The sequence below is a fragment of the Lithobates pipiens genome, unplaced genomic scaffold (genome assembly GCF_037356315.1).
Source record: "Lithobates pipiens isolate NorthernLeopardFrog02 unplaced genomic scaffold, aLitPip1_a1.2 Scaffold_8, whole genome shotgun sequence".
NCBI lineage: Eukaryota > Metazoa > Chordata > Amphibia > Anura > Ranidae > Lithobates > Lithobates pipiens.
In genome coordinates this window covers 275807319-275835115 of record NW_027507903.1, presented here as the reverse complement: position 1 = coordinate 275835115, position 27797 = coordinate 275807319, and the positions used below count along the sequence as shown (strand labels likewise).

The 27797-nt window shown below is 43.0% G+C and overlaps 1 protein-coding gene across 1 annotated transcript in view; it reads left to right on the top strand.

Annotated features, from left to right (window-relative positions):
* LOC143962680 (dynein axonemal heavy chain 3-like) overlaps window positions 1-27797 on the top strand; it is a 2426925-nt gene that overhangs the window by 914861 nt on the left and 1484267 nt on the right. Inside the window, exon 28 of the mRNA XM_077472045.1 lies at window positions 23246-23354. Within this exon, the coding sequence (XP_077328171.1) occupies window positions 23246-23354 (109 nt within the window). The remainder of the gene's footprint in view (window positions 1-23245; window positions 23355-27797) is intronic.

Below are 27797 nucleotides of genomic sequence, written 5' to 3'. Positions count from 1 at the left end.
GGTGGCCAGGGGCAGAATGACGCCGGTTTCCCCCAGGAGCGGTGAGTGGAACCTTACAACCCTGCTCCTTGTTGCGGTGGGGTCGGAGACGCCGAGCGTCATTTCCGGCGGAACCGCGTCATCACTGTGTGCCGAGACTTCCGGGTCTCTAGGGTACAAGGAGGAGAGGGAGTGCCAGCGCTGTGCCTGTACAGTCCCGATCAGCATCCAGCAATACCGGACTAGCGGCGGGATCCGGAGCGGCAGAGGGGGACCATGGAGGCTATTCCCCAGGACACTCCGGCGGAGACAGGCACCAGCCAATCCCAGGTAGGCTGCTGGGCATGCTATTACTCTGGTGGTTTAAGGAGTGGTGGTGTTTGTAGGCTGGGTTCTGTAGTGCCCCACGGTGGTGGTTCACTCACAGTTAAGGATGTATGCATTTGGTGGTGATTCTAAGGAGGGACATGGAGCTGACGCTAAAAAATTCTTTCTTCTTATTTTCAGGCTAAAGAGCTACCAAAGGAAGACAAGGCAGGCTGCAAAAAGTGCCCTAATTGTGGGAATAGGTTGTCCTCTGGCTCTAACAAAGCCCTATGCAAGCAATGCATTGCAAGCTTGATTAAATCTGAGGCAGATTCCCCCTTAGCAAAATTTTTGGGCTCCTTTAAAGAGGAAATGGCGTCGACCTTTAAGTCCCTCCGGGAGTTAATCACTGACGTAGGGTCAGCTGCCTCCACTAATAAAACAACTGCAATCTCCTCCTCACAATGCCTTACAACACCCAGCTCAGGGGAGCCCCGTATGGTCAGGGAGCCTAGCCCCACGTTGATTAGCCCCGATTCCTCTGACACAGACTCTGATCAGGAAGAGGATCAAGCAACATCTAAAGCCTCAAAGTATAGATTGTCTCTTGAGGAAGTAGATGAGCTAATGGGTGCTATCTATGATACACTGGAAATTGAGGAGGAAGAAACTCAGTTATCCAGACATGATAAGATGTATGAGGCTCTGGGGAAAAAGAAAGCAAGGGTTTTCCCTATACATAAGGTGCTTTCTGACCTTGCCCTTAAGGAGTGGTCTGAACCAGATAAAAAGGTTTTCTTTCCTAAATCCCTTAAGAGAAGGTTCCCTTTTGATGAGAGCCCAGAGGCGGTCTGGAATAAAAATCCTAAACTAGACGCCCCTCTGTCCAAAGTCTCAAAGCAGGCTGATCTGGCCTTTGAGGATATGGGCCACCTGAAAGATCCCATGGACAGGAGAACAGACATTGTCTTAAAGAGGGCCTGGGATGCCTCTATGGCAGGCTTAAAACCAGCTCTAGCCACTTCTTGTGTAGCTAGAAACCTGGAGTTCTGGTTGTCGCAATTGCAGGAACATTTAAAAGCAGGCACTCCTAGGGGGGAGCTTCTGAAATCCTTCCCTATGTTATTTAAGGCCACCAGTTTCATCTCTGACGCCTCCACGGACTCCGTAAAATTTACGGCTAAGTCAGCAGCACTTTCAGTGGCAGCAAGGAGGTCAGTATGGATGAAAACTTGGGGGGGAGACACGGCGTCTAAAACCCGCCTGTGCAACGTCCCTTTTACAGGAGACTTAGTCTGAATTAGATTCCGCCTTAGAAAGGACGGCCGATAAAAAGAAAACCTTTCCCGCAAAAAAGAAAAATTTCCAAAGAAAATTTTCTCGTCCCTTTAAGGAACCCTCTAAATCAGAGAAGAGTTCAACCCCCAAAAAACATTGGTCGGGACATAAAGGGAAAGGGAAAGGGGGCATACTGTTTAACCGCCCCAATCAGGATCCCAAACCCCAGTGACGTCAGGGTTCCTGTGGGAGGAAGATTAAGCAAATTTCTTCCACAATGGGAAGAGACAACCTCGAACAAGTTTGTCTTAAATATAATAAAAAGGGGTCATGCGCTGGAATTCCACAGCAGCCCTCCCTCAAAGTTTTTGGTGACAAAGCTTTCAAGTCACTCAGAAAAGGCCAGGGCCTTACCTTTACTGATAGGGGAAATGGTGGATCAAGAGGTATTGACACCAGTCCCTATTCAGGAACAAGGAGACGGTTTTTACTCAAACATTTTCGTGGTAAAAAAGCCGTCAGGGAGGTTCAGACTAATTATGAACCTCCAACCACTGAATCGCTCCATCCGTTACAAGAGATTTTGGATGGAGTCCATTTATTCCATAAAGAACCTTCTCCAGAAAGAGTTATTTATGGCCACCCTGGATCTAAGGGATGCTTATCTGCATATTCCAATAAGGGAGGAATGCCAGAAATTTCTTCGGAGTGCAGTGCAGATAGACACAAAAGTTTACCACTTTCAGTGCAGAGCGCTCCCCTTCGGTCTGTCATCCTCCCCAAGAATCTTTACCAAGGTTCTCGGAGAGGCTTTAGTTCCACTGAGGCTTCAATCAGTCTCAATTATTCCCTATCTAGACGACCTGCTCCTAACAGCACACTCGGAGAGTTGTTTTTCTCAGGATCTGGAGTTGACTCAACTCAGCCTGAGTCGATTAGGGTGGATTGTCAGTCAGGAGAAATCCAAGACAACCCCAACACAGGAGATCCTGTATTTGGGTTACTGGATCAAGTCTGTAGATCAGAAAATTATACTGCCGGAAGAAAAGATTTTGAATCTGTGGCAGAGAACATCTTTTCTTCAATGCAGCCCCAAATGTACGGTGAGGGAAGTAATGTCGGTCTTAGGTCTTATGACGGCAGCCATTCCAGCCGTACAATGGGCAAGGTTCCACCAAAGAGACCTTCAGGGATTTCTGTTGGAACAATTAAAGGGCAGAGATCTGGAGTAGGAGGTATCGATCCCCTCAAAGATAAAACGCTCCCTCTGGTGGTGGAAGGACAGGGAGAACCTAAACAAAGGGGTTCATTGGGTCCTTCCTATCACTTCAACACTGACAACGGATGCGAGCAGCTGGGGCTGGGGAGTCCACCTCGGCTCAAGCTGGGTCCAGGACAAGTGGACCCCGGAAGAGAAATGTTTCTCTTCCAATTGGAAGGAGCTAACAGCGATCCTGAGAGCTGTTTTAGCCTTTCACCCCACAATACAGGGTCACCATCTACAAGTCCGTTCAGACAATATGACGGCTGTAGCATACATAAACAAACAAGGAGGTACCAGAAGTCCTCGTTTGATGTTGGTAGCCAGATGCATTTTTCAGTGGGCAGAAGCCAATCTGGAATCCATTTCTGCAGTTCACCTGAAAGGGGAGCTGAACAGCGCGGCGGACTTCTTGAGTCGACAAAAAGTTTCGAACCAAGAATGGTCCTTACACCCAGAGGCATTCAATCTCATAACAACTCACTGGGGAAAAGCAGAAGTATACCTTTTTGCGAGCAAAGAGAATGCAAAGGTTCCCAATTTTTGCTTGCTAAACCCAGGAGATCAGCCCCTGGCTGTAGATGCCTTGCAAACTCCATGGACTTTCAGTCTGGCATATGCATTTCCCCCTCTTCATCTCATTCCGAGGGTCCTAGCAAGATTCCTCACGGAAAAAACCTGTTTGATTCTAGTGGCACCATTCTGGCCCAGGAGACCATGGTTCACAACGTTGCTACAATTGACAGACTGTCCGCCTCTAAGGCTTCCCTGCAGACAGGACCTCCTGTCGCAGGGACCTCTTTATCATCCACAAGTGGCCACACTGAAGCTTTCAGCGTGGTTACTGAGGAGGAAATCTTAAGGAGTAACCTGACAGATGAGGTAATTGCGACCTTACTACAGAGTCGCAAACCAGTCACGAGGGCTATTTACAAAAAAGTCTGGAAAAAATTTAATAGCTGGCTGAATAGCCGTGACATAAATACGGCTAATATTCTACAGTTTTTACAGGAAGGTGTAAACAAAGGATTAACCCTAAGTACTATTAAGGTACAGATAGCTGCCTTAAGTGTGTACCTAGATGAACGCTTACAGGAAAATCCTTTTGTCGCTAGGTTCTGTAAGGCAGTCGCTAGACGTAAGCCGGTCAGAGTCAGCAAAGCCCCATCCTGGGATTTAGCAGTTGTACTAAAAGCTTTCTTGGGGTCACCCTTATCTCAGAGGCCTCCCTAAGGCTTATTACATTTAAGACAGTACTCCTGGTGGCAATCACTTCAGCCCGTAGGGTCAGTGAAATCCAAGCCCTTTCCATCAGGGAACCATTTCTACAGATCCTAGAAGACAGAGTCATACTAAAGACAGACCCTGGGTTCTTACCAAAGGTAGCATCTAGCTTCCATAGGTCCCAAGATATTGTCCTCCCCTCATTTTGTCAAAATGCAGCAAATGAGAAAGAAGAACGTTTTCATTTATTGGATGTGAGGAGGTGTATTCTAGAATATCTTAAAGTAACAAATCCTTTCAGAATCTCTGACTCCTTTTTGTCCTTTTTTCCGGGCAACGTAGGGGGCAAAAAGCTTCAAAAGTAACCATAGCTAGATGGATTAGGCTAGCTATAGCAGAGGGGTATAAGGCCTTGAATAGAGATCCTCCTGAGGGTGTTAAAGCTCACTCAACAAGAGCGTTGTCTGCATCCTGGGCAGAAAGAGCTGGTGCCACCCCGGAGCAGGTATGTAAAGCAGCCACATGGTCAAGCTTTTCCACCTTTACAAGGCATTACCGACTGGACCTAATGTCTAGTCAGGATCAGGCCTTTGGGAGGAAAGTCCTCCAGGCCGTGGTCCCCCCCTAATCTGGTAAGTACTTGGGGATCCTCTCAAGGGCTGTCCTGGAAGAACACTTGGGAAAACTGGAGTTAGTACTTACCAGTAACTCCTTTTCCGGTGGTCTTCCAGGACAGCACGATCCCACCCTTTATTTGATTATAGTGATGTACTAATGTTATTACCTGTTATGGTTTATATGTTTTTCAGTTCCATCCTTCGGTTCTTGGTGAATGACTGCCCAGGGACCTGAGGGACCGCCTTTTGAACTGTGGCAATGTGTTTCCTGTGTCGATGGGAGGAGCTCCATCTCTCAAGGGCTGTCCTGGAAGACCACCGGAAAAGGAGTTACCGGTAAGTACTAACTCCAGTTTTCTAAAAGCTAGTAACCATTGTTGCTCCGTAAATTTCTGTCCTAGATCTGTCTCCCATCTCTCTAAATGACCGATAGGAAGAAGACTTTGCATTGAGTAAGTCATACATTAATGAAATTCCCTTATGTTTTGGATTGGGTGAATTTAGGAAATCCCACACCTTTGTAATAAACTTAGTGCTAGACCTCTTCTCTTTTTGGAACCAAGACATAATTTGACAATATGTCAAAAATTCAGTCCGGGGTATATTAAATTTGTTTTGGAGTACCTGAAAGGGCATGATGTGGTTACCCTCTAGAAGGTCCTGAACGTTTATTATCCCTCCTCTGCGCCAAACGGACAGAGACATGTTTGGAATTAACCAAAGAAGAGATTCTATGGGGATAGGAACCAAGGTGAATGATTTTGTAGTGTGGTACGATGTAAGCAGATCCTTCCAGGCTCGTAGGGAAGCCTGAACGGTGGGGTGGTCATTAATAAGTTTGAATTGCTCAGAGTTATAAGCAATTAGAAGGCAGCAGAGCGACTTAGGATGTATCCAGGCCTGTTCCAATTGACACTAAGGCTTCGGTTCTACGGTGGAAAACAAACCACGAAGCTGATCCAGAACCGCTGCTGTGGCGTAGTCCTGTAGGATAGGAACACCTAATCCGCCCGTATGTTTCTTCTTACCCTGCATAATAGTAGAAAATCTAGCTCTGTTCCCTAACATTTGTCTCTGGAGAGCCTTAAAAAAGTGGGTGGGTATGTGAATTGGTAGAGCCCTGAAGAGGTATGTCAGTTTGGGAAGTAGTAGCATTTTATATGCAGCTAAGCGTCCGTGCCACAATATATAATGTTTCCTGAGTCTATTTATGTCTGACTGAAGCATCTCTAATAGAGGGGGGAAGTTTGCCTGAAATAACTGGGTAGTAGAAGGAGTTAAGTTCGTGCCCAGGTACTTTATGGAGTCTGTAGACCATGGATATGGAAGAGCTTTTTGAATTTTTGCTTTAAGATGTCTGCCTATACAAATTCCTAAAATGCATGACTTGTTTTCATTAATTTTATAATAAGAAGCATTCCCGAACTTTACAATAATTTCATGCGCTGCGGTAACGGACTTAAAGGGATCAGAGAGAGTCAAAATGACATTGTCCGCAAATAGTGAGATCTTATGCTGCTTTTGCTGGGAGTGGATGCCCTGCACATCTAGCTGTTGCCTAATGGTTTCCGCAAAGGGTTCCATTACCAACGCAAAAATAATGGGAGATAGCGGGCAACCTTGTCTGGTGCCGTTTGTTATGTGGAATTTTTTTGAGAACATTCCCTCAGCATACACATATGCAGACGGTGAGGAATATAGAGCCAGTATGGCTTGGTGGATTTGTCCCGTCAACCCGAACTTTTGTAGAACCCTGGTCAGATACCCCCAGTGAATTCTATCGAAGGCCTTCTCTGCATCCAAAGAAAGGAGCAGAGAAGGCCCTCCCGATTTTTCAGCTGAGTAAATTATGTTTATCAGTCTCCTAGTTGCGTCATTGGCCTGTCGGCCTAGTACAAAGCCCACTTGGTCATGGTTGATAAGCCCTGGCAGCAAACCAGCCAGTCTACTAGCAACCATTTTTGCATACACTTTAATGTCGACATTTAATATGATATCGGTCTGTAACTCTGTGGAAGTGTGGGGTCCTTACTCGCTTTTGGTAAAGTAATGATAGATGCAGTAAGCATCTCACTCGGAAAAGAGGCACTGGACATCGCGGCATCAAAGATCCGATTCATATATGGTGATAGCTCAGTTTGGAACAATTGATAATACTCTGACAAATAGCCGTCAGGACCCGGCGCTTTATTATGGGGCATACTTTTAATGATTTTTTTGGATTTCGGGAATCGTGCAAGGTGAGTTTAAAGCCTCCAGTTCACCTTGTGATATTTTGGGTAGATTAAGCGAATTTAAAAAATCGGAAATCGATCGTTCGGATGGTTGGAATGTTTCTGGGTCATCTTTAAGATTATAAAGGGTCTCATAGTAGTCGCTGAAAGCGTCCGCAATCTCTTTAGGGTTGTATACTTTTTGCTTTGTGGTGGGATTAAACATGCAACCGACCTTTTGTTGTGCAATTTTTTCCCGAAGCTGGCCTGCCAGCAGTTTACCCGCCTTGTTGCTGTATCTATAGCTGTGAGCTTTAAGGAAACATAGGCGGTTCTCCTGCTGGGAGACCAGCAAAGTACGCAGTTCTTGCCGAGTAACAAACAGAGCTTCCCTAATTTTTTGTGTAGTGTTTTGTTTATTTGTAGATTCCAAATTTTTTATCTTCTCTAATAGACCGTTAAGCCGTTCCGTCCATTGCCTCTTAACCTTAGCACTTAACTGGATTAGTAAACCCCTCATATACACCTTGTGTGTATTCCAGAGGGTGAAGGGATCTGACACCGACGGAGCATTGATCTCGAAAAATTCTGACATAGCTGTCTTTAAATATTTTGTATTCTCAGGCTGGGAGATGATGGACACATCATTTCGCCACCTGTTTGCTCTCGTTGCAGCACCCTGATCCCCCACCCTTACTGAAATAGGCACATGGTCCGACCAAGTTATGACATGGATCTCAGATTTGACAATTTTCTGTAACAAAAATTTGTCTACAAGGAACATATCAATACGTGAATATGAATGATGCACATTTGAGAAAAAGGTAAAGTCCCTTTCTGATGGATGCTGACACCGCCAAGCATCAAAAAGGTCAGCAGTAGAAATTTTTTTTGTCAGATTGGACCTGTGGGATTTACGTCGCTGCGGGTTGGAAACATCTAAATCACTATTCATAATAGCATTAAAATCCCCCCACATTAAAACATGACTCTGTTTCATGGTGGTCCAAGTATGAGTCTAGAAGACAAAAAGGTATGGTATTCTTAACTGCGATAACAACTCCTGCTTTCTTCTTGGGACCGTTGGCCATGAACACATATGGAAATTTACGATTAGTGAAGGACGGGTGATTCCCCGCCATGAAGTGGGTCTCTTGAAAACAAATTATATCACAATGCAATCTAGACGCTTCTTTCCACGCCATTTGGCATTTATAGGGGCTATTAAGACCCTTGACATTGAGTGACGAGATTGTAAAAGCCATATTGTGTTATCTAGTTCTCAAATTCCAATGCTTGACGGGTCTGATGGATCGCTCCTTTGGAGAGGAGCAGCCAATGGAACTTCAATGATATCCCCCTTGACGAACTGACTAGTTATGACAGCTGGATAAGTCCAAATCTGTACCCTCAATGGGCTATATAGTGGAGGACCGCAGTAGGGTCCGGTGATAGAGTAGCTTCGACATAAAGCAACTACAACAAAAAAGAAAAAGAAATAAAAAGGTAGCGATTCGCTGAGGAATCTGTGCTGGTAATATACAGCTAAATACTAGGGGGGTAGAAGCGGGTTTAGGTAGAACCAAAAAATAGCAAGAAAAATTACCACATAAAAAAAAACAAAAAGAGAAAACCTGTAGGCCTGTCTTCTGGGCGTGTAGGCGAATTTAGTACAACCTTTATAAAGTAGATTCATCCTGTGTCAGCATCCGAGCTTGTACGCGTGGAGAGGGGCGATCCCGCCCTGGTCGGGTCTCTGCTTGGTGGTAGCAGGATTTGCCACTCTTCTAGAAGACAGATACCCTCTGCAACTTTAGCCACTATGTGCAACTTCCCCTCATATGTGATGAGCAACTTAGCCGGATATAGCCATCTGTAGGGGATTCGGTGGTTGTTCAGAGGTTTCGTTATAGTAACCAGTTGCTTGCGTTGCTGCATGGTGTAAGCCGAGAGGTCGGCAAAAAAGGATAAGTCCCTAAGTTCAATAGGTAATTCCTCCCTCCTCCTTGTTGCTCTTACAAACCTCTCTTTTACATGGTAGAAATGGACCCTGACTATCGTATCCCTGGGCAGATGTGCCAGAACGCTCTTAGGTCTAGGCAGTCAATGTATACGATCCACCACCAATTCCTCCACAGATACGTCTGGAACTGCTATTTTCATTAAATTGATAAAGTATTCTCTCAACTCCTGTGGTTTAATCGTCTCTGGTATCCCACGGATTTTGACGTTGTTGCGCCTTGAACGGTCCTCAAGGTCCGCTAATTTCGCTTTAATGGCCGCTAGGTCCTCTTCCCTGTTGTTGTGGGCGTCTACCAGCTCATTAAATGTTTGGGCAAATTCCCCCATTTTTACTTCAACATGGGACACCCTGTTAGATACCGCATTCACTTCTGACTTAAATTGCTGAGTAATAGCCATTATGTCTGCATGCAGTGTTGATCGCAGAGACACTAACATGTCCTTTAAAGTGGTGTCCATTACTGGCTGATTTAGTGTGCGGAAGTCAGTGATAGAGTCCTGCAACTCCCTGGTATCATCCATGGAGGAATTAAAAGCACTCGCCTCCTCTGTATCAGTTGTGTGCACCTCCGTTTTTTGCCTGCTTTTTGCCGGGCTTGTAGAGGCAGAAGTTGGTACAGGGTGTGAGAATGGAACCGCTGCCTGCGGGTTGCCATTGTCTGTGCGCCGTTCCGTCCACTCCCGCTGTGACTGTGAGCCTCGTGCGCGGCCGCCATCTTGGACAGGGTGCTGGCGCTGCTGGGCGAAAAAATCCAGCATTTTGCCCGGTTTTGTGAGCCCTTTTCTTTTCCTAGATGGCATCAGGGATGTTGCCTGCATGTACTTGTATGGATTCCGGCTTGAAACGAGGGCTGACACCGCTGTAATTCGCCTTCTTAGCCCAGAACACGGCGGAGCTTCTCTCCTAAGCGTCCATCCGCTCCGCTGGTCGGCCACACCCCCCAAGAGAGCTTTGTGCTTAGATTTTTAATATGTGGGTCGGTCAGCTGAAAGTCGGCTGATATGACACCACATTATGAGAGTGTTTTGGAATTTTTTTCGTATTTTTTTAAAATTGACATAGAACATGAATTCGATTGTTATTGATTATGTTTCACGTATCTTTATAGATGAACTATATCATCAAGTATATTTTCATCTAGGGAAGGATCCAATTGACCTGTTTTCAGCAGTCATTCCAAATGTGTATAGTTGTGGAAATAATGATATACATTAGTGTTTGCCATACGTAATGATTCCAGCTGACTTGAATTAATTGATTAGTAGAATTTGTTAGCTATGTTTCTTTATATATAGAATTCGTTAGACCCCTTTCACACAGAGGGCATTTTGCAGGCGCTATAGCGTTAGAAATAGTGCCTGCAATCTGCCCTCAAACTGCTGCTCCTTTGTCTCCAGTGTGAAAGCCTCGAGGGCTTTCACAATGGAGCGTTGCACTGGCAGGATGTCAGGAAAAATCCTGCCAGCAGCTTCTTTGTAGCGGTGAAGGAGGGTTGTGTTTACCGCTCCTCTACTGCTGCTCCCCATTGAAATCAATGGGGCAAAGCTTTATTACTGCCGGCAAACCACAGCTATTGTGGCATATTGCCGGTGGTTTTAACCCTTTCTTGGCCGCTAGCGGGAGGTAAAAGTTTTACCGTAGAATTTTCAGCACATTTCGGTAACTAGCAGGGAGCTTTTACCTCCCACTAGCGGCCGAAATATGCTGAAAATCCGACGGTAAAACGCCGCTAAAAATAGCAGCGTTTTACCGCCGACGCTATAGGCTTGGAGGTGTGAAAGGGGTCTTATACTACTAGTTGTAGGTAATATGGTCATGAGGAAGGGCGGTATCATTGTTAGCCTGAAACGCTACCTGAAATATACATGATGTAATGTAATTTTTTACGAATAAACCTTCATTAAACCTTGTTCACCAACAATCCCTGTTTGTTTTTTTTTATATTTAGTCCCTGGGAAGGACTAGATTACTGGCACACCTGTTTGACTGTCTGTGCATCTCGCCCACAATATTTAGTATATATATATATATATATATATATATATATATATATATATATATCTATATATATATATATAGATATATATATATATAGAGATATATATATAGATATATATAGATATATATATATAGATATAGAGATATAGAGATATACAGTGGTGTGAAAAAGTGTTTGCCCCCTTCCTCATTTCCTGTTCCTTTGCATGTTTGTCACACTTAAGTGTTTCGGAACATCAAACCAATTTAAACAATAGTCAAGGACAACACAAGTAAACACAAAATGCAATTTGTAAATGAAGGTGTTTATTATTAAAGGTGAAAAAAAATCCAAACCATCATGGCCCTGTGTGTCGACAGAAGACCGGGCCACCGCCTCTAAAAGAGCTATAAGAAGGCGCGGTGGCCCGGCAGAAGAACCGAAGAGGGGGACAAGACCCCCGAAGTCGGGAGAAGAGGCCGGCGGCGGGGAGGAAGAAAGCCGGACTCCTCCGCTAGCAAAAGAGCTACAAGAAGATAGCGGAGGAGTCCGACGAGAAGACCCCCGAAGACGGAAGACCCCCGGAGCTGTGCAATAAAATATTTTATCTCGTGTGTTGTGTTTTTTTTTTGGGTACTTTTATTTTACAGGTGAATGGGTAGGGGTACATTGTACCCCATACTCATTCACATAGGGTGGGGGGCCGGTATCCGGGGGCCCCCTTATTAAAGGGGGCTCCCGGATTCCGATAAGCCCCCCGCCCGCAGACCCCGACAACCAACGGCCAGGGTTGTCGGGAAGAGGCCCTTGTCCTCATCAACATGGGGACAAGGTGCTTTGGGGTGGGGGGGCCGCGCGTCCCCCCCTTCCCCAAGGCACCCCCCATGTTGAGGGCACGCGGCCTGGTACGGCTCGGGAGGGGGGGCGCGCTCGCTCGCCCCCCTTTCCTGGCCGGCCGGGTAGCGTGCTCGGACAAGGGTTTGTTGTGGACTTTGGGGGGACCCGCCCCGCCTACCTGCACACGCGCTCGAAATGAGCGGACTGTTGCCTCGTGTGTGGGCGAGTCCGTTCATTTCAAAAGTTGCGCGGACTTAGTACGACGAACAAAGTTTGCCGTATTTGTCCGCTCAAAAAGTGCCGTGTGTGGGCGTGTTCGTTCATTCAAAAGTTTGAGCGGACTGTTTGACGAACTTAGTTTCGGCAGACAGTCCCCGCGTGTGTACGCGGCCTCACATAGAGACAGACACCGCTACCACCACTTTTTCTTTTTATCCTGTCTCTCTGAAAGAGAGTATAGCCAGGAATATTAATAGACCAGCCATGTGAAGAATAAAGCCAAGGTTCAGCAATACCAATGAAATTATAGTTTTCTTCATGCACCAAAGCTTCCAACGCACCTGATTGACAGCCTTCTGGCATTGGTGTACAACCTCTTTAATTCATTGCCAAATTCTACACACGCATTTTGCATAGTTGTTATTTTTAGTACAAATAGTGCAATTTCCAGTGGTTGCTTGTAACATGGGAGCCTTCTTATCATCTGCCCCCTCCATCTTTTCCAATTCCACCCACCAATAGGGACTGACCCCTGTCTGAACTGTCTGCTCCATTATAATCAAATTCTCTCTCCCCCTCCTCCAGCCTTCCCATAAACCTCTGTCAGCACCTGATACCCTTCCATTTAGATGCAAACCATCTTTAGCATATAGGTTGTACCCCGATGATAAGTCAGCCCAGTGCTCTAGAAACCCAAATCCTTCCCTCTTACCACCAACTGTCTTGTACTAGATGTAGGGGTGGTGAGGGTAGGGTAGCAGTGACATCCAGGGCTGCCACACCACATTTACACTGAACTTGGCAAATCTTCTAGGGTATTCAAACCCAGGCTGGCCTTCTTATTCTGTGAGCTCTTACTACACCCTCTGACTATAGTAAACTATTTTCCTACCTGACAATCTTGAGTTACCCCTCTACTCTCCACATCAACCCCATTAAGAGGACCCCTTTCAAGGGTGTCAGATCCACCCAACTTTGCAATTTGCTCCTCCAGATACCTAATGTGAGCTTCCAGAAGAGCTGCTCACATCTGTTTAAACGGTACTCATCCTGGAGCTGTTGCTCCATTGTTGTATACATACGGCAAACTGACCTGCACAAAACCTCATTATCCCAGTTACAAAATTAATATTACTAACAGGAAATTTCAGATGTTACTTATAGATAGACTCCTGTCATGATCACCTGTTTTAAACTCTGGTTTATAACTCACCAATTAGTCAATTTTACCATTTGATCTTAGCCCCAGCAAGTAAAATAGATGGGAAAGCTCAAGGAGGAGCAAGCTCAGAATGAGTTCTACATAAAGTTATAAAGAACCTGTAGCACCTGTGACCAAGTTTCAGAAAACATACTTTTAAAAAGTTGCTAGCAAAGGCCCCAAAGAAGAAAATAAAACAATTACAAACAAGTACCTGCAGTTAAAGCAAAATGTTTTTTCACTCTTCACTCAAATGTCCCACTCTTCAGCTTCCAGACCATAAAATGTGGCCTCTAAAGTAAAGATAAGCTGCTGCACACATTGTTTCAGGTCAGCAGGGGGCACCGTTTCAGCAACTCCATGTAATGTAATACTATTTCTGCGTCACCCGTCTTCAAGATCTGCAATTTATAGTTTCAATTTCTGCAGCTCTTCCTCATGGTCATTATGTGCATTTACACGTTTATTATGAGTGGTGGCATAATCACCCATTTTATTTTCCACATGGCTAATTCTATCACCAATATCTGATATCGGATTTCAGCTGCGATATAAACAAGACCATGTTTCTGTGCAATGTCCCCCTTAGTGACAACCACATATCCTTGAGGGTAGTATCTAAGATAGGTTGACATAGTAGGATAGTATTTAGTGGGGTCTGCAAGTTCCCTCATGTCACCCAAAGAACTGGTAGAACTGTGCTCAACTGCATCATACTGAAAAGCTATAGGTGACTTCTTCACCTTATTAAGGCAAGCAGTGGGAATTCAGTGCTCTGTGAGAGGTGGAAAGCAGGGGAGAATACTCCTTGTAAGCAGCCATGCTACTTGTTTGTTTTGAGAGTTGTTGGTCTAAGATACCAGAGAGGGGGCTGAGGCCCCGCCCCCTTGAGAAGGAAAGGAACCAACACAGTAAAAGAAATCTGTGAGCTTACATGGACACCCTGCATTTTTCTTTTCCCCATGGCTGGCTGCTCCCTTCTCTCCCAGGTCCTGATGATCACTGTGGCGGGTTATTGCTGATGATTGCTACAGGAAGCCTGTGTAAAGGCAGTGCTCTCAAGCCATGGCCATCTTCCTCAGCTGCCAAACACCCTCCCCCCCGGCCCTAGGAAAAGTATTTAAAAAAATACCTCCATCAAAAATAAATAAAACCTAAACCTACTTTTTAATATCTTTTATAAATGATATTGGGTCTGAGATCAAAAGAAACATTTCCGTCTTTGCAGACGATACCAAGCTATGCAGTGGAATAACGTCCTTACAGGATGTCTCCAATTTACAAGCCGACCTCAATTCTGTGTCTAATTGGGAAACTATGTGGCAGATGAGGTTTAATGTTGAGAAATGTAAACTTATGCACTTGGGGGCTAAGAATATGCATGCATCATACATGCTAGGGGGAGTACAACTGGGGGAACCCATAGTGGAGAAGGATCTGGGGGTTTTGGTAGATCATAAGCTCAATAATGGCATGCAATGCCAAGCTGCAGTTTCCAAAGCAAGCAAAGTCTTTCCTGTATTAAGAGAGGTATGGACTCCAGAGAGAGAGATATCATTTTGCCCCTGTTAAAATCATTAGTAAGACCTCATCTGGAATATGCAGTTCAGTTTTGGGCACCAGTTCTCAAAAAGGATATTGGGAAACTGGAGAAAGTGCAGAGAAGGGCAACCAAACTGATAAGAGGCATGGAGGAACTAAGCTATGAGGAAAGATTAGAGGAACTGAATTTATTCACTCTTGATAAGAGGAGATTAAGGGGGATATGATCAACATGTACAAATATATAAGGGGTCCGTATAGTGAACTTGGTGTCGAGTTATTCACTTTACAGTCAACAAAGAGGACAAGGGGGCACTCTTTATGTCTAGAGGAAAAGAGATCTCATCTCCAAATACGGAGAGGTTTCTTCACAGTAAGATCTGTGAAAATGTGGAATAGACTTCCTGCAGAGGTGGTTCTGGCCAGCTCAGTGGATTGCTTTAAGAAGGGCCTGGATTATTTCCTAAGTGTACATAATATAACTGGGTACTAACATTTATAGGTAAAGTTGATGCGGGGAAAATGTCATTGCCTCTCGGGGGATCAGGAAGGAATTTTTTCCCCTGCTTTAGCAAATTGGATCATGCTCTGCTGGGGTTTTTTGCCTACCTCTGGATCAACTGTGGGTATAGAATTGGGTATATGGGATTGTATGATATTATTATATATATATATTTTTTTGTGGTTGAACTGGATGGACTTGTGTTTTTTTTTTCAACTTGACTAACTATGTAAGTATGTAACTAAAACACAAAACTCCACCTTTAGAACATTGAATCCCAGCCCTATATTTTTTTTCTTTAAATCTTACTGAAAGTTCAAGTAAAAAGAAAGAAAAAAAAGACATTAAAACACAAAAAAGATGAAGAGAGGACAGACAGCTAAACTGTTGGCTCTATGTACCATGAACACACGGTTGCGTACACAATAATATGTATAATGCCAAACCTAAATTTAAATTAATGTAGCACAATACAACACAGAACACAGAGGGGAACACCCAAATGCATACCACCCAAATGTAATTTACTGCAGCACCATACAGCACTGTGTATGGCAGTTTATAGTATAGCAGCAACTAACCATGCTTGCAAAAACAACTTTGTCAGCACTCCCTGTGTACTCCAAGTCTCAAACACAACTGACTGTTTATGTACCATGTGAAGCACTGTTCAGCACTATATAGTATAGCAGCAACTTGCTCTTCCTGCAAATGTTTTGTTAGTTCTCCCTATCTACATCTCCAAAACACTGACAAAGGCTGCTAAGAACCTTAACTTACAGGGAGTGGACTGATAAATCCCCAAAATTGGTCTTGTTGCTATTGTCTTAACTAAATTAAAAGAAAATAACCTTTTTGCTAGAGGAAAAGAGGAAAATAAATATTCTATAAACAACCTTTTGTGTATTCTTACTAATATTCTCTATGTATTGTTGTGGTTGGTAATGACCTCTGTATTCCAGCCCCTGCAGTTTTCATTACTCTGAAGTCTCTACCATTAATGTAGTTAAAAAGCTCATTAGGGAATATACCGTATGGGCACTAAAATATAATGTTTTCATATTTATTTCAATTTCTTTTATGTACTTAAGGGTTTTGCTGACACAGCAGTTTCTGTTAAATAACATTTTCATCTGCTTATTAAAGAGCAATGATTGGCCCTTCTAAGGCACCTGACCACAATGCAAAGGCCAGGAAGTGCAATATAAGTAATTTGTTGCAATAGTGATGAACAACCACATTTATTTTCTGTTTTTCCAAACTAAAAACGACTACATTTGTGTAAAATTTAAATTAAATCTGAACCTAAAGCTTTTCTCTAACACATTCTCTTAACCAGTTATTGAAATGCATCCAGTATTAAAATGTAAGCCACAAATCTGAATTAAGTTTTCAAATTTTTCTGACAGATGATTTCTCCTTGCTTGCTTAGTCTCGAGGTGGAATACTTACACTTTTCATATTTCAAATAAAAAGCACACATTAACCATTGAGCAACAGTTTCAATGAGATAGGAATCAACCTACTATATCATCTTGTAAAGAGAGGACTTTAAAGGTGCCAAGAACCAATCAAAAAACAATATATACATAAAAGATTTATTTATTCAAGGTTGAGTAAAATCATCATGATATCCTCATACAATAACCATATGTAAGAGAAAGACTGCAGTATTTTCTTGCTACATGTTTTGCTAATGATGGCTTCCTCAGGATATAAGTACTGCGTATATGGTCACTACAGATTAAAAACAGATCATTAGAATCATGAAATAGTATACACAATTGTATAGATAACATAAAAAAAAACAAAGAAAAAAAATTCTCAAAAAGGCATATAATGAAGGAGCTCAGAGGAACCCCACCTGATAATACCATGCATCCAAAAAAGGCATACAATTACGACCCAGATGTCAGGAGGACATTGACATTTTGGGAGATATCTGGTGCACCACAGAGGGGGATATAGGAACCCCTCTACATGGGCCTGTGGAGTAGGAGGAGGATATTTTAGGGCCACTAACAAATGCGTCTAAGACAAATATTGTTATTAACCAAGAAGGGGGTTGACCTACCAGTAAATCAAAGGTTTGAGAGTTGATTTCCAATGAATGAAGAAATAAAAACACTCATTCCCGTATTAAGCAAACTTTCCTAATTTCTAATTACAGGACATCAGTCTTCCCATGAGTGGAACTATTACTCATCCTAAATTATAACAGAGTACACAAGAGAACATTTCAATATCAAGCAATCCACATCATCTTCTGCCAGAAAAGGAATGTATTGAATACATACCAAAGTTTACATTTGCCTTCAACAAAACAATGCCTGATATCTCTCCTCACTCTAAGAATGGCCACTGCAACAAAAGGACAGTTAAAGAGGGATTTCACTGTAAAAAAAAAAAAAATTAAAAGCCAGCAGCTACAAATACTGCAACTGCTGACTTTTAATAAATGGACACTCACCTGTCCCAGGATCCAGCGATGTCGGCAGGCGAGGCCGATCAATCGCTCAGCTCTCGCCTGCTGCCACCGCCATTCTAGGTGAGGGAATCAGGAAGTGAAGCATTGCGGCTTCACTTTCCGGTTCCCTACTGCGCATGCGCGAGTTGCGCAGCGCAATAGGAATAGTCCGCGCTGTCTCTGGGACCCGTGTGTGTCTCATAGACAGCGCGCCGGGACAGGAAGAGGCATAGACTCCCGTGGGAGTCTATGCCTGGAAGTGGGTCAAATACCTGTCTTAGACAGGTATCTGCACCCCCTCCCCCCCAAAAAGTGCCAACTCTGACAGCGGAGGGGGGGAGGGTTCCGATGAGCCGAAGTTCCACTTTGGGGTGGAACCCCTCTTTAAGGAGGTCTATTTATACCCCCTCCACATCCACTGGCGAATTTACTCTTAGTTCTAGGTAGATTTTCCAACATGGCGGTGTTGGCTTCAATGTGCCCAGCCTTGACCTCACATCAGGCACGGCTCTCGCATGTACAGTGGCTTTTCTTAGTGTCCGCACATCCACCAGAGCCATTGGATGCTGGTGGATGGGGAGGGGATATAAATAGACCTCCTTAACTGTCCTTTTGTTGCAGTGGTCATTCTTGGAGTGAGGAGAGATGTCAGACATTGTTCTGTTGAAGGTAAATGTAAGCTTTGGTATGTCAATGTGAATCTCCTCCTCACATCTGAGCCATAATTTGATGCTTTTTTGGATGCATGGTATTATCAGGTGGGGATCCTCAGAGCTCCTTTATTTATGCCTTTTTGAGAATTTCTACTATTTGTTTTTTTTTCTTTGTTTCTTTTATGTTATCTATACAATTGTGAATACTATTTCATGATTAAGGATGAGCCGAACACCCTCCGGTTCGGTTCGCACAAGAACCTGCTAACAGACCTAAACTTCGTGTGAACTTTAGAACCCTATTAAAGTCTATGGGACTCGAACATTCAAAATCTAAAGTGCTAATTTTAAAGGCTAATATGCAAGTTACTGTCCTAAAAAGTGTTTGGGGACCTGGGTCCTGCCCCAGGGGACATCTATCAATGCAAAAAAAGTTTAAAAAACAGCCGTTTTTTTGGGAGCAGTGATTTCACCCACTTCAGCCCCGGACCAATTGTCAGCCTAAGGACCAGAGGTCTTTTTACAATTTCGCACTGCACTGCTTTAACTGGTAATTGCGCGGTCATGCAATGGTGTACCCAAACAAAATTTGCGTCCTTTTCTTATCACAAATAGAGCTTTCTTTTGATGGTATTTGATTGCCTCTGCGATATTTATTTTTTACGATATAAAAGGAAAAAGACTGAAAATTTTAAAAAAAATATTTTCTACTTTTTGTTATAAGAAAAATCAAATGAACTAAATTTTAGTCATACATTTAGGCCAAAATGTATTCAGCCACATGTCTATAGTAAAAAAAATGTCAATAAGCGTATATTTATTGGTTTGCGCAAAAGTTATAGCGTCTACAAACTAGAGTACATTTTATGAAATTTACACAGCTTTTAATTTATGACTGCCTATCTCATTTCTTGAGGTGCTAAAATGGCAGGACAGTACAAACCCCCCCCAAATGACCCCATTTTGGAAAGTAGACACCCCTAGAAAATTGCTGAGGGGCAAGTTGAGCCCATTGAATATTTTTTTTTGTCCCAAGTGATTGAATAATGACACAAAAAAAAAGTTTACAAAAAGTTGTCACTAAATGATATATTGCTCACACATGCCATAGTTATATGTGGAATTGCACCCCAAAATATATTCTGCTGCTTCTCCTGAGTACGGGGATACCACATATGTGGGACTTTTTGGGAGTCTAGCCGCGTACGGGACCCCGAAAACCAAGCACCGCCTTCAGGATTTAAATATAAAACGCTACCAAAAAAAACTGTTAGCAATCGCAGAGAACAGGCCTGACTCTGCGAACGCTGCATTTATGTGTTTAGTGTTTTGTAAGTGACAGTGATCGATCGATACTGCCCTTGGGTGGGCTGGGCGGAGGGGCAAAACGCAGGTGCTAGCAGGTATATGGGCTGATCCCGCTAACAATGCGTTTTTTGGAACCCTAAACTGCTGGGGACGCTAGTATAGATCTGGTCAGATCAGATACTATACCACTACGGGAGGTGTATGCTTTGCGCGTGGGTGTTAGCAGTACTGGCACTAACCTAGCACTGCCTGGGGCGACGCAGACCCTGACCCTAAAACCTAATTGATATCCCCTGCCGGGTGATCAGGGGTTAAACCTTTATTGGGTAATAAATGGTAGGTGCCCTGATGCTATAAAAAGCAAACTAACTAGCCAGAGTCACCTGTAACACTTATACGGTGATCACTGGTGAAAGGGTTAACTAGGGGCAATCAGGGGGTTAAAATCTTTATTCGGGGGGGATTTGTGTGCCTATGTGTACCTTCATGTCAGTGTAGTGTTGGTGCACTTACTATTGTGTTCTCCTCGCAGTCCGGTCAAAAAGACCGCCCCGAGGAGAATGACATCACTTCCTCCCTGCCTGTGTTTACACTACACAGGCGGGGGAAGCTTCTCATTCGCCAGGAGCGATCGAGAGGAGATGGCCATAAACCAATGGCCATCCCCTCATCCTGAAGCGAAACGGACTGCTGCAGCCAGCGGGAGGGGGTCCGATCGGACCCCCCATCCACTGGAAGGCAAGCGCGTACATGTACGTGCTTGTGCCTGTCGGTGCCATTCTGGCTTAAGTGGTTAATAATGATTAAAGTTAAACAATAAAAGTGTAATATTCCTTTAAATTTCATACCCGGGGGGTGTGTATAGTATGCCTGTAAAGGGGCGCATATTTCCCTTGCTTAGAACTGTCCTTGCACAAATTGTAATTTCTGCAGGAAAAAAAGTAATTTAAAATCACTTGTGGCTATAATGAATTGTCGGCTCCCCGTAATACAGAGAACAATCATTGAAAGTCATTGATAAAAAAAAAAAAGCGTGGGGTTCTCCCAAATTCAATTACCAGGCCCTTCAGGTCTGGTATGGATATCAAGGGGAACCCCACGTAAATTTAAAAAAAAAAGACGTGTGGTTCCCTCTAAATATCCATACCAGACCCTTTATCCGAGCACGCAACCCGGCAGGCCGCAGGAAAAGGGGGGGACGAGAGAGCGCCCCCCTCCTGAACCATACCAGGCCACATGCCCGCAACATTGGGAGGATGCTTTGGGGTCCCCCCCAAAGCCCCATATCCCCATGTTGATGAGGACAAGGGCCTCATCCCCACAACCCTGGCCGTTGGTTGTGGGGGTCTGTGGGCGGGGGGCTTATCAGAATCTGGAAGCCCCTTTAACAAGGGGACCCCCAGATCCTGGCCCCTGCCTGTTTGAAATGGTAAGGGGGTACAAAAGTACCCCTACCATTTCACAAAGAATGGTATTAAAAAAAAAATAGATTCCAGCGGTGGTAATCCACTCTTGCTATCCAGCGATGGATGCCTGGCTTCCCCAATGACGTATGGGTGACCCCTCTGATGTAACGCAGGTTTCCGGTAATCAGAGGGGTCGGGGTCACCCACATGTCATTGAGGAAGCCAAGCTTCACCAATGCGTCAGAGGGGGGCAGGGTCAGGTGATGGGTGGCCCCGCCCTCCTCATATAAGAAATGTCAGGCTGCCGGGATCCCGCAGTATCTCCACCAGAGACACTGGAGACATAGGAAGAATGGACTGTGCTGCGCTGGACACCCGTCGCTGGATCAGATCAGCCATCGCTGGACCCCAGAGAGATGATCATCCGTCGCTTGATAGCAAGAGTGGATTACCACCGCTGGAATCTTTTATTTTTTTTATTTTTTTAATAAAGGACTTTTTCAAAAGTGTTTGTCTTTTTTAACATTATTTTACACATTCTTTGTGAAATGGTAGAGGTACTTTTGTACCCCCTACCATTTCAAACAGGGGGGATGGGATCTTGGGGTCCCCTTGTTAAAGAGGGCTTCCAGATTCTGATAAAGCCCCCCATCCACAGACTCCCACATCCACCGGCCAGGGTTGTGGGGATGAGGCCCTTGTCCTCCGCAACATGGGGACATGGTGCTTTGGGGGTGACCCCAAAGCATCCTCCCGATGTTGAGGGCATGTGGCCTGATACGGTTCAGGAGGGGGGGCGCTCTCTCGCCCCCCCTCTTTTCCTGCGGCCTGCCAGGTTGCGTGCTCGGATAAAGGGTCTGGTATGGATTTTTAAGGGGAACCCCCGTCATTTTTTTTTTATTTGACGCAGGGTTCCTCTTAATATCCATACCAGACCTGAAGGGCCTGGTAATTTGAATTTGGGGCAACCCCACGCTTTTTTTTTTTATCAATGACTTTCAATGAGTGTTCTCTGTATTACGGGAACTGACAATTCATTATAGCCACAAGTGATTTTAAATGACTTTTTTTCCTGCAGAAATTACACTTTGTGCGGGGACAGTTCTAAGCATGGGAAATATGCGTCCCTTTACAGACATACTATATACACCCGCCAGGTACGAAATTCAAAGGAATATTACACTTTTATTGTTTCACTTTAATCATTATTAAAATCACTGCTCCCGAAAAAAAAGTCAGTTTTTAAAACTTTTTTTTGTATTGATACATGTCCCCTGGGGCAGGACCCAGGTCCCCAAACACTTTTTATGACAGTAACTTGCATATTAGCCTTTAAAGTTAGCACTTTAGATTTCTCCCATATACTTGTACAGAGTGTTTGCGGCTTTTCGAATTTGCCGCGAACACCCCAAATTATTCACTTTTCGACAAACAGGCAATGTTCGAGTCGAACATGAGTTCGACTTGAACTCGAAGCTCATCCCTATTCATGATTCTAATGATCTGTTTTTAATCTGTAGTGACCATATATGCAGTACGCATCTCTTGAGAAAGCCATCGTATGGCGAAACATGTAAAGCAAGAAAATACTGCGGTCTTTTGCTTGCATATGGTTATTGTATGATGACATCATGATGATTTTATTCAACCTTGTGTAAATAAATCTTTTATGTATATATTGTTTCTTGATTGGTTCTTGGCACTTTTAAAGTCCCACTATCCTTTCTTTACAAAATACCTTCAATTAAGGGATATGGTGCCTTTTTCATTCATTCTCCAACATGCAGCAATTTCCTAATTCTACTATATCATCTGCTTTCAGAACAGTGGAACAATAAAATAAAACAGTTTAATAAAGGTTTAAAATGTTTGCGTTTACTTCTTGCAAATGCTTTAACTAAAATAAAAGGACAAAAGTATTCTGTAAATAGCCTTTTGTTTATTCTTAGTAATATTCACTATGTATTGTTGTGTTTTAGTAATGACCTCTATATTACAGCCTTTGCTGTTTACTTAACTATGGAGTTTCTAGCCTTAATGTAGTTTAAAAAGCTCATTAGGGATTATAACATATGAACACTTTCCTCTGAAACATATTAAAATATAATGTTTTAATAATTATTTTCATTTTCTATGTGTACTTAAAACTTCGCTGACACTGCAGTTTCTGGTAAACAAGATTTTGATCAGCTTTATTAAAGAAACAAGCTGTGCATTTTTTTTTCTTCCAGAACTCTAATGGGAGCTCTGCAGCTAAACCTAGGAGGGGCTCCGGAGGGGCCAGCGGGAACAGGAAAAACAGAGACCTGCAAAGATTTGGCAAGAGCAGTAGCAAAGCAGGTAATAAATGCTATCTCTATCTCTCTCTCTCTCTCTCTCTCTCTCTCTCTCTCTCTCTCTCTCTCTCTCTCTCTCTCTCTCTCTCTCTCTCTCTATATATATATATATATATATATATATATATATATATACTGTAGCTAGTAGCTATAATAGTCAATATTAACATACATCATTTATACTGCACAAACTAAAAAGCACAGAAAATACAAAATGTTCAGACACTGCAAACCTCAAAAACCTGATTGGTTTTAACCTTTAAACTTGAAATCCATCCAGATACTAAATGTACAAACTAATGCAGCTCTGTATTTATTAATAAATCACTAAATTCCAGCTCCCCTATGTACCTCTGTTTCAGAAAAATAAAAGCTTTCTTTGATTTTTAGAACAAGACCTTATCTTAGCCCCTGCTGAATTTCTTAAGAAGGCTTCATAACTTCCTGTTATGTAGATTTGAAACTGAGAAACCAGTAAGACACAGGAAGGAGTTTACCAGCTGGCCTCATTAGCAAACACCCATCAACTATGTTTGCACAGCATCCCGGCATCCCTTCAGGCGTGCATTTGCCTGGTTTGTCAATGTAGGCTGCCACAGCGGCTATGTCCACATGCTAAACTCTCTGGGGTCTCATGCAGCCCACGGGTTGAACACTCCTGATGTAGTGCAATGGCCTGCCTGATTGGATACAGAGGGAATGGATAGATAGGTGGGTCCTCCTATTCTCTAAAGAAGAATGAACAGAGATTGTACAATCAGATTGTTTAGTGTATGACCACCGGTACACACCTAAAATTAACTAGTTGCTCTTTCAGTGCCAATAATTGTTAATGGCAAAGTTGACGCGTGAAAAAACGGGGGACAAACTCAACAAAATACACAGTAAAAAACCCTCCTCCTTGGAAGATACAAGGGAGTGGCAGAACTCCATTTTGTAGTTTCCCACACTAAACCAGCTAGTCATGGACACAACCCTAAAAGCTATGTTAGTGTCTCTGTGCACTATTATTCACACTAACATCATGACACTAGCACAGAAATTCAAATCAGAGGTTGCTGAAGTGTCCCAGAAAGTATCGCACATTGAAAACAAGATGGGTGAATTCACCACCACTTTTAACATGATGGTTGTTTCCCACAATGAATGGGATGAGGAAATGCACTGGATCAAGTCAAAACTTGCAGACCTGGAGGATAGATCCAGGTGCAACAAGGTTAAAATCCAGGATATCACCAAATCAGTGAAACGGCCAGATCAAAAATCTTACTTCACTTACTAAAAGAGGCTCTCCCTAATGCAACTTTGGAAGATTGCCACAACCCAAGCATATTTCAGACACCGTACCCCATGATACAATAGCTAGAATTAATTTCTTTCATACAAAGGAGAAGCTGCTGGCAGTGGCCATAAACATGGAAAGGCTAACACTGAGTACGGAAGATCTCTCCTTTTTTTGCAGATTTATCAGCATACACCTTGCAACAAAGAAAGCAAGTAGCCTCCATTACCAAGCCTCTTTACAATCACTGCATATAGTTTCACTGGATCTACCCTGCAAAATTGCACTGTCACATCGGTGAAGGAAGGCCTGCATCTCTTGAGGAAATGGAAACTTCTGGATCCTCAATATCCAAGACCCACTACTTCAACAATCTCCTCCAGGGCTTCTTATGCAGGATCAGATGTGGATGCAGGCTGACCCTCTGCATATAATTACCTATACGTTTCCTTCAGTTCTGATGAGCCTCTGAAAAAATATTTGCTCATGCTTACTGATTGTTGACCCCAGTTTCTATAGTGGTTAATACTCTGCTCAGTTTCCATTGTGGATCATCAATTTTTACACTTGCTAGTCCTGCACAAAACCTGTGGCTGGTTCAGGCTAGCACCATTCTCTACTTTATTTTTCAGTTAATTTATTTTTTGACTGTTCAGTGTACTTTGAACTACCTGTAAGTGTCTAACAATTAGAAACTTTGCCTTCTATAATCTACATACTTTGAGACAATTATTCCAGATTGTGAAAGGAAGATATTGTTCTGCGAAGTGAAGCATAGTATGACATGGTTTGAAGCTAAACACTTGAAATGTGATATTCTCTTTTTACAGAAGACACATTTTTCATCCCGTAAACCGCTTTCTTTTGCACAACGTAATTTTCCTAACGTTGTTTTTCTAATGCCCCCAAAAAACAAATGGAAGTGGTTATAGCAGTAAGGGACTCTGTCTCCTTTAAACAACATGCAGCGTTCTCTGATGAATTAGGCTTATATATAGTACTAGTATGTGAGATCAATAACACCTTATATGCTTTCATCAATGAATATCTTCATAATGTGCAGCAAATTAGATTTCTTAACAAATTGTGGAAGAAGGTTATCTCCATGCGTCAAATCCATGTGATCCTATGTGGCAATTTCAATACCATCCCAAACAAAGAGCTAGGCTGTACTACATCACCCAAGTCCAAAATATTTTACTAATTTCTCACATGTCCACCAAATGTATTCAAGAATAGACATGTTCCTGATAGATAAATTCTTACTCCAAAGTGTCAGTAAATCTGAACTACACACTATTACATGGTCTGACAATGCCATTGTCTCGGTGCAGATATCTCCCACAGTAATGCAAACAGGGGCAAACAGTTAATTCAATTATGTAGCAGACTAAGCAATAAGTGATCAGCAACTTAATGATTTGTTTGAGGAAATCCAGACCCTGGAGGCAGATAACAAACTGCCATCATCCCCACAACTTCGAGAGCAGTTATTTTCCACTAGACAAGGCTTAAGATCATTACTGGTATACCAGCACGATCATCATGTAAGATCACTGCGTGCTAACAACTACAACTATGGCAATAAAGCAGGAAAATTATTAGCCCACCACCGCAAGGAAAAAAATAGCTAAACAGAAGATTGCATACATAATAGACCCCAATTCTAAGGAAATATATACCAACCTAAAGAAATTTCTGATGCATTCAGCAAATATTCTAGTTCGCTGTATAAGCTAAAATCAGATGCTAACGCAGCCCAACCGTTTCCAGAGATCATGATTTTCTTGCCTCAATTTCATTGCCATCACTGTCTCAGACAGATCTGGATTTTCTCAATTCTCCTTTTTACATATCAGAAGTGGAATCTCTTATTAAAACACTCCCTCATAATAAGGCACCAGGATCAGACAGATATTCATCTTAGTACTACCAACTGTTTCACTTGATTCTAGTTCCACATCTGATTCCAGTCTTCAATGTTGCTGTCACCAATGCCTCTCCCCCCCCCCGAAATGTTGTCAGCGACCAAAATTACATTAACCAAATCTGGAAAACCACCCAATGCACCATGGAATTTTAGGCCCGTATCACTATGTCAAACTATATGCTAAATTAATAGCCAATAGACTGTCCAACTTTCTACCCCTTTTGGTGAAACAGTACCAGGAGGGATTTGTGGTGGGGCGTCAGGCCCCTGATGCAACTAGAAGAATGATAAATCTCATCCACATGTCAGAAAAGACATACATCTTGGATACAGAGAAGGCTTTTGATAGGATACATTGGAGATACTTATCTAAGGTGTTAGATACATTTTGCATTAATAGTCTTTTACACTCAGCCATTTCTTCACTTTATTCTAAGCCCTCGGCCCATGTACTTTCTGATGGTTTATATCCATCATCATTTGAAATCACCAATGGGACTAGGATGGGGTGCCCCTTGTCTTCATTGGTATTTGATCTCCTTATGGAGCCATTTGCAGAAAAAAATAAGGTCACATTCAGCAATTAAAGGGATTTCATCCCAAGGGGAGCAGCATAAAATCCCATTATTTGCAGATGATGTGATACTGTCCCTCACAGACCCACTCCACTCCAGCTTATAATGTACAAGAGCAATTTAACAAGGTTTCTTATTACAAAATGAACGCATCCAAATGGGTTGGGCATTGATGAGGTAACAAAATCCACTTTGAAGTCTAATTTTCTATTACAATGGTCCTGCAACACCCTTCAGTTTAATGCCCTTGGGCATTAAGATGAACTATACAATTAAAATGCCCTACCTCTTATCACTAATGTACAAAATTAACTATCCCTTTTTAAAAAAATCTATCTTTCTTGGTCTTTCTAGCTGCATATACAATTTTATTGTTACCCACGATTCTATATTGCTTTAGAATTTTGCCCATTCCCATTGCAAATAATTTTTTCTGCAAAATGCAATCCCTCTTATTTGACATTATATGGGTGGGTTGCAAACTCAGATGCTCTCATACAGCTTTGAAAAAAGAGAAGTTGGGGGGGGGGGGGGTGGGCTTACCCATTCTGAAGGATTACTATATAGCACCGATGCTAGATCAGTTTAGATACTAATTTCTCCCTCCTTTGGCTAATCGAGAGGGAGAGGCAAATCTATCAAATAACCTCTGCTACCTTT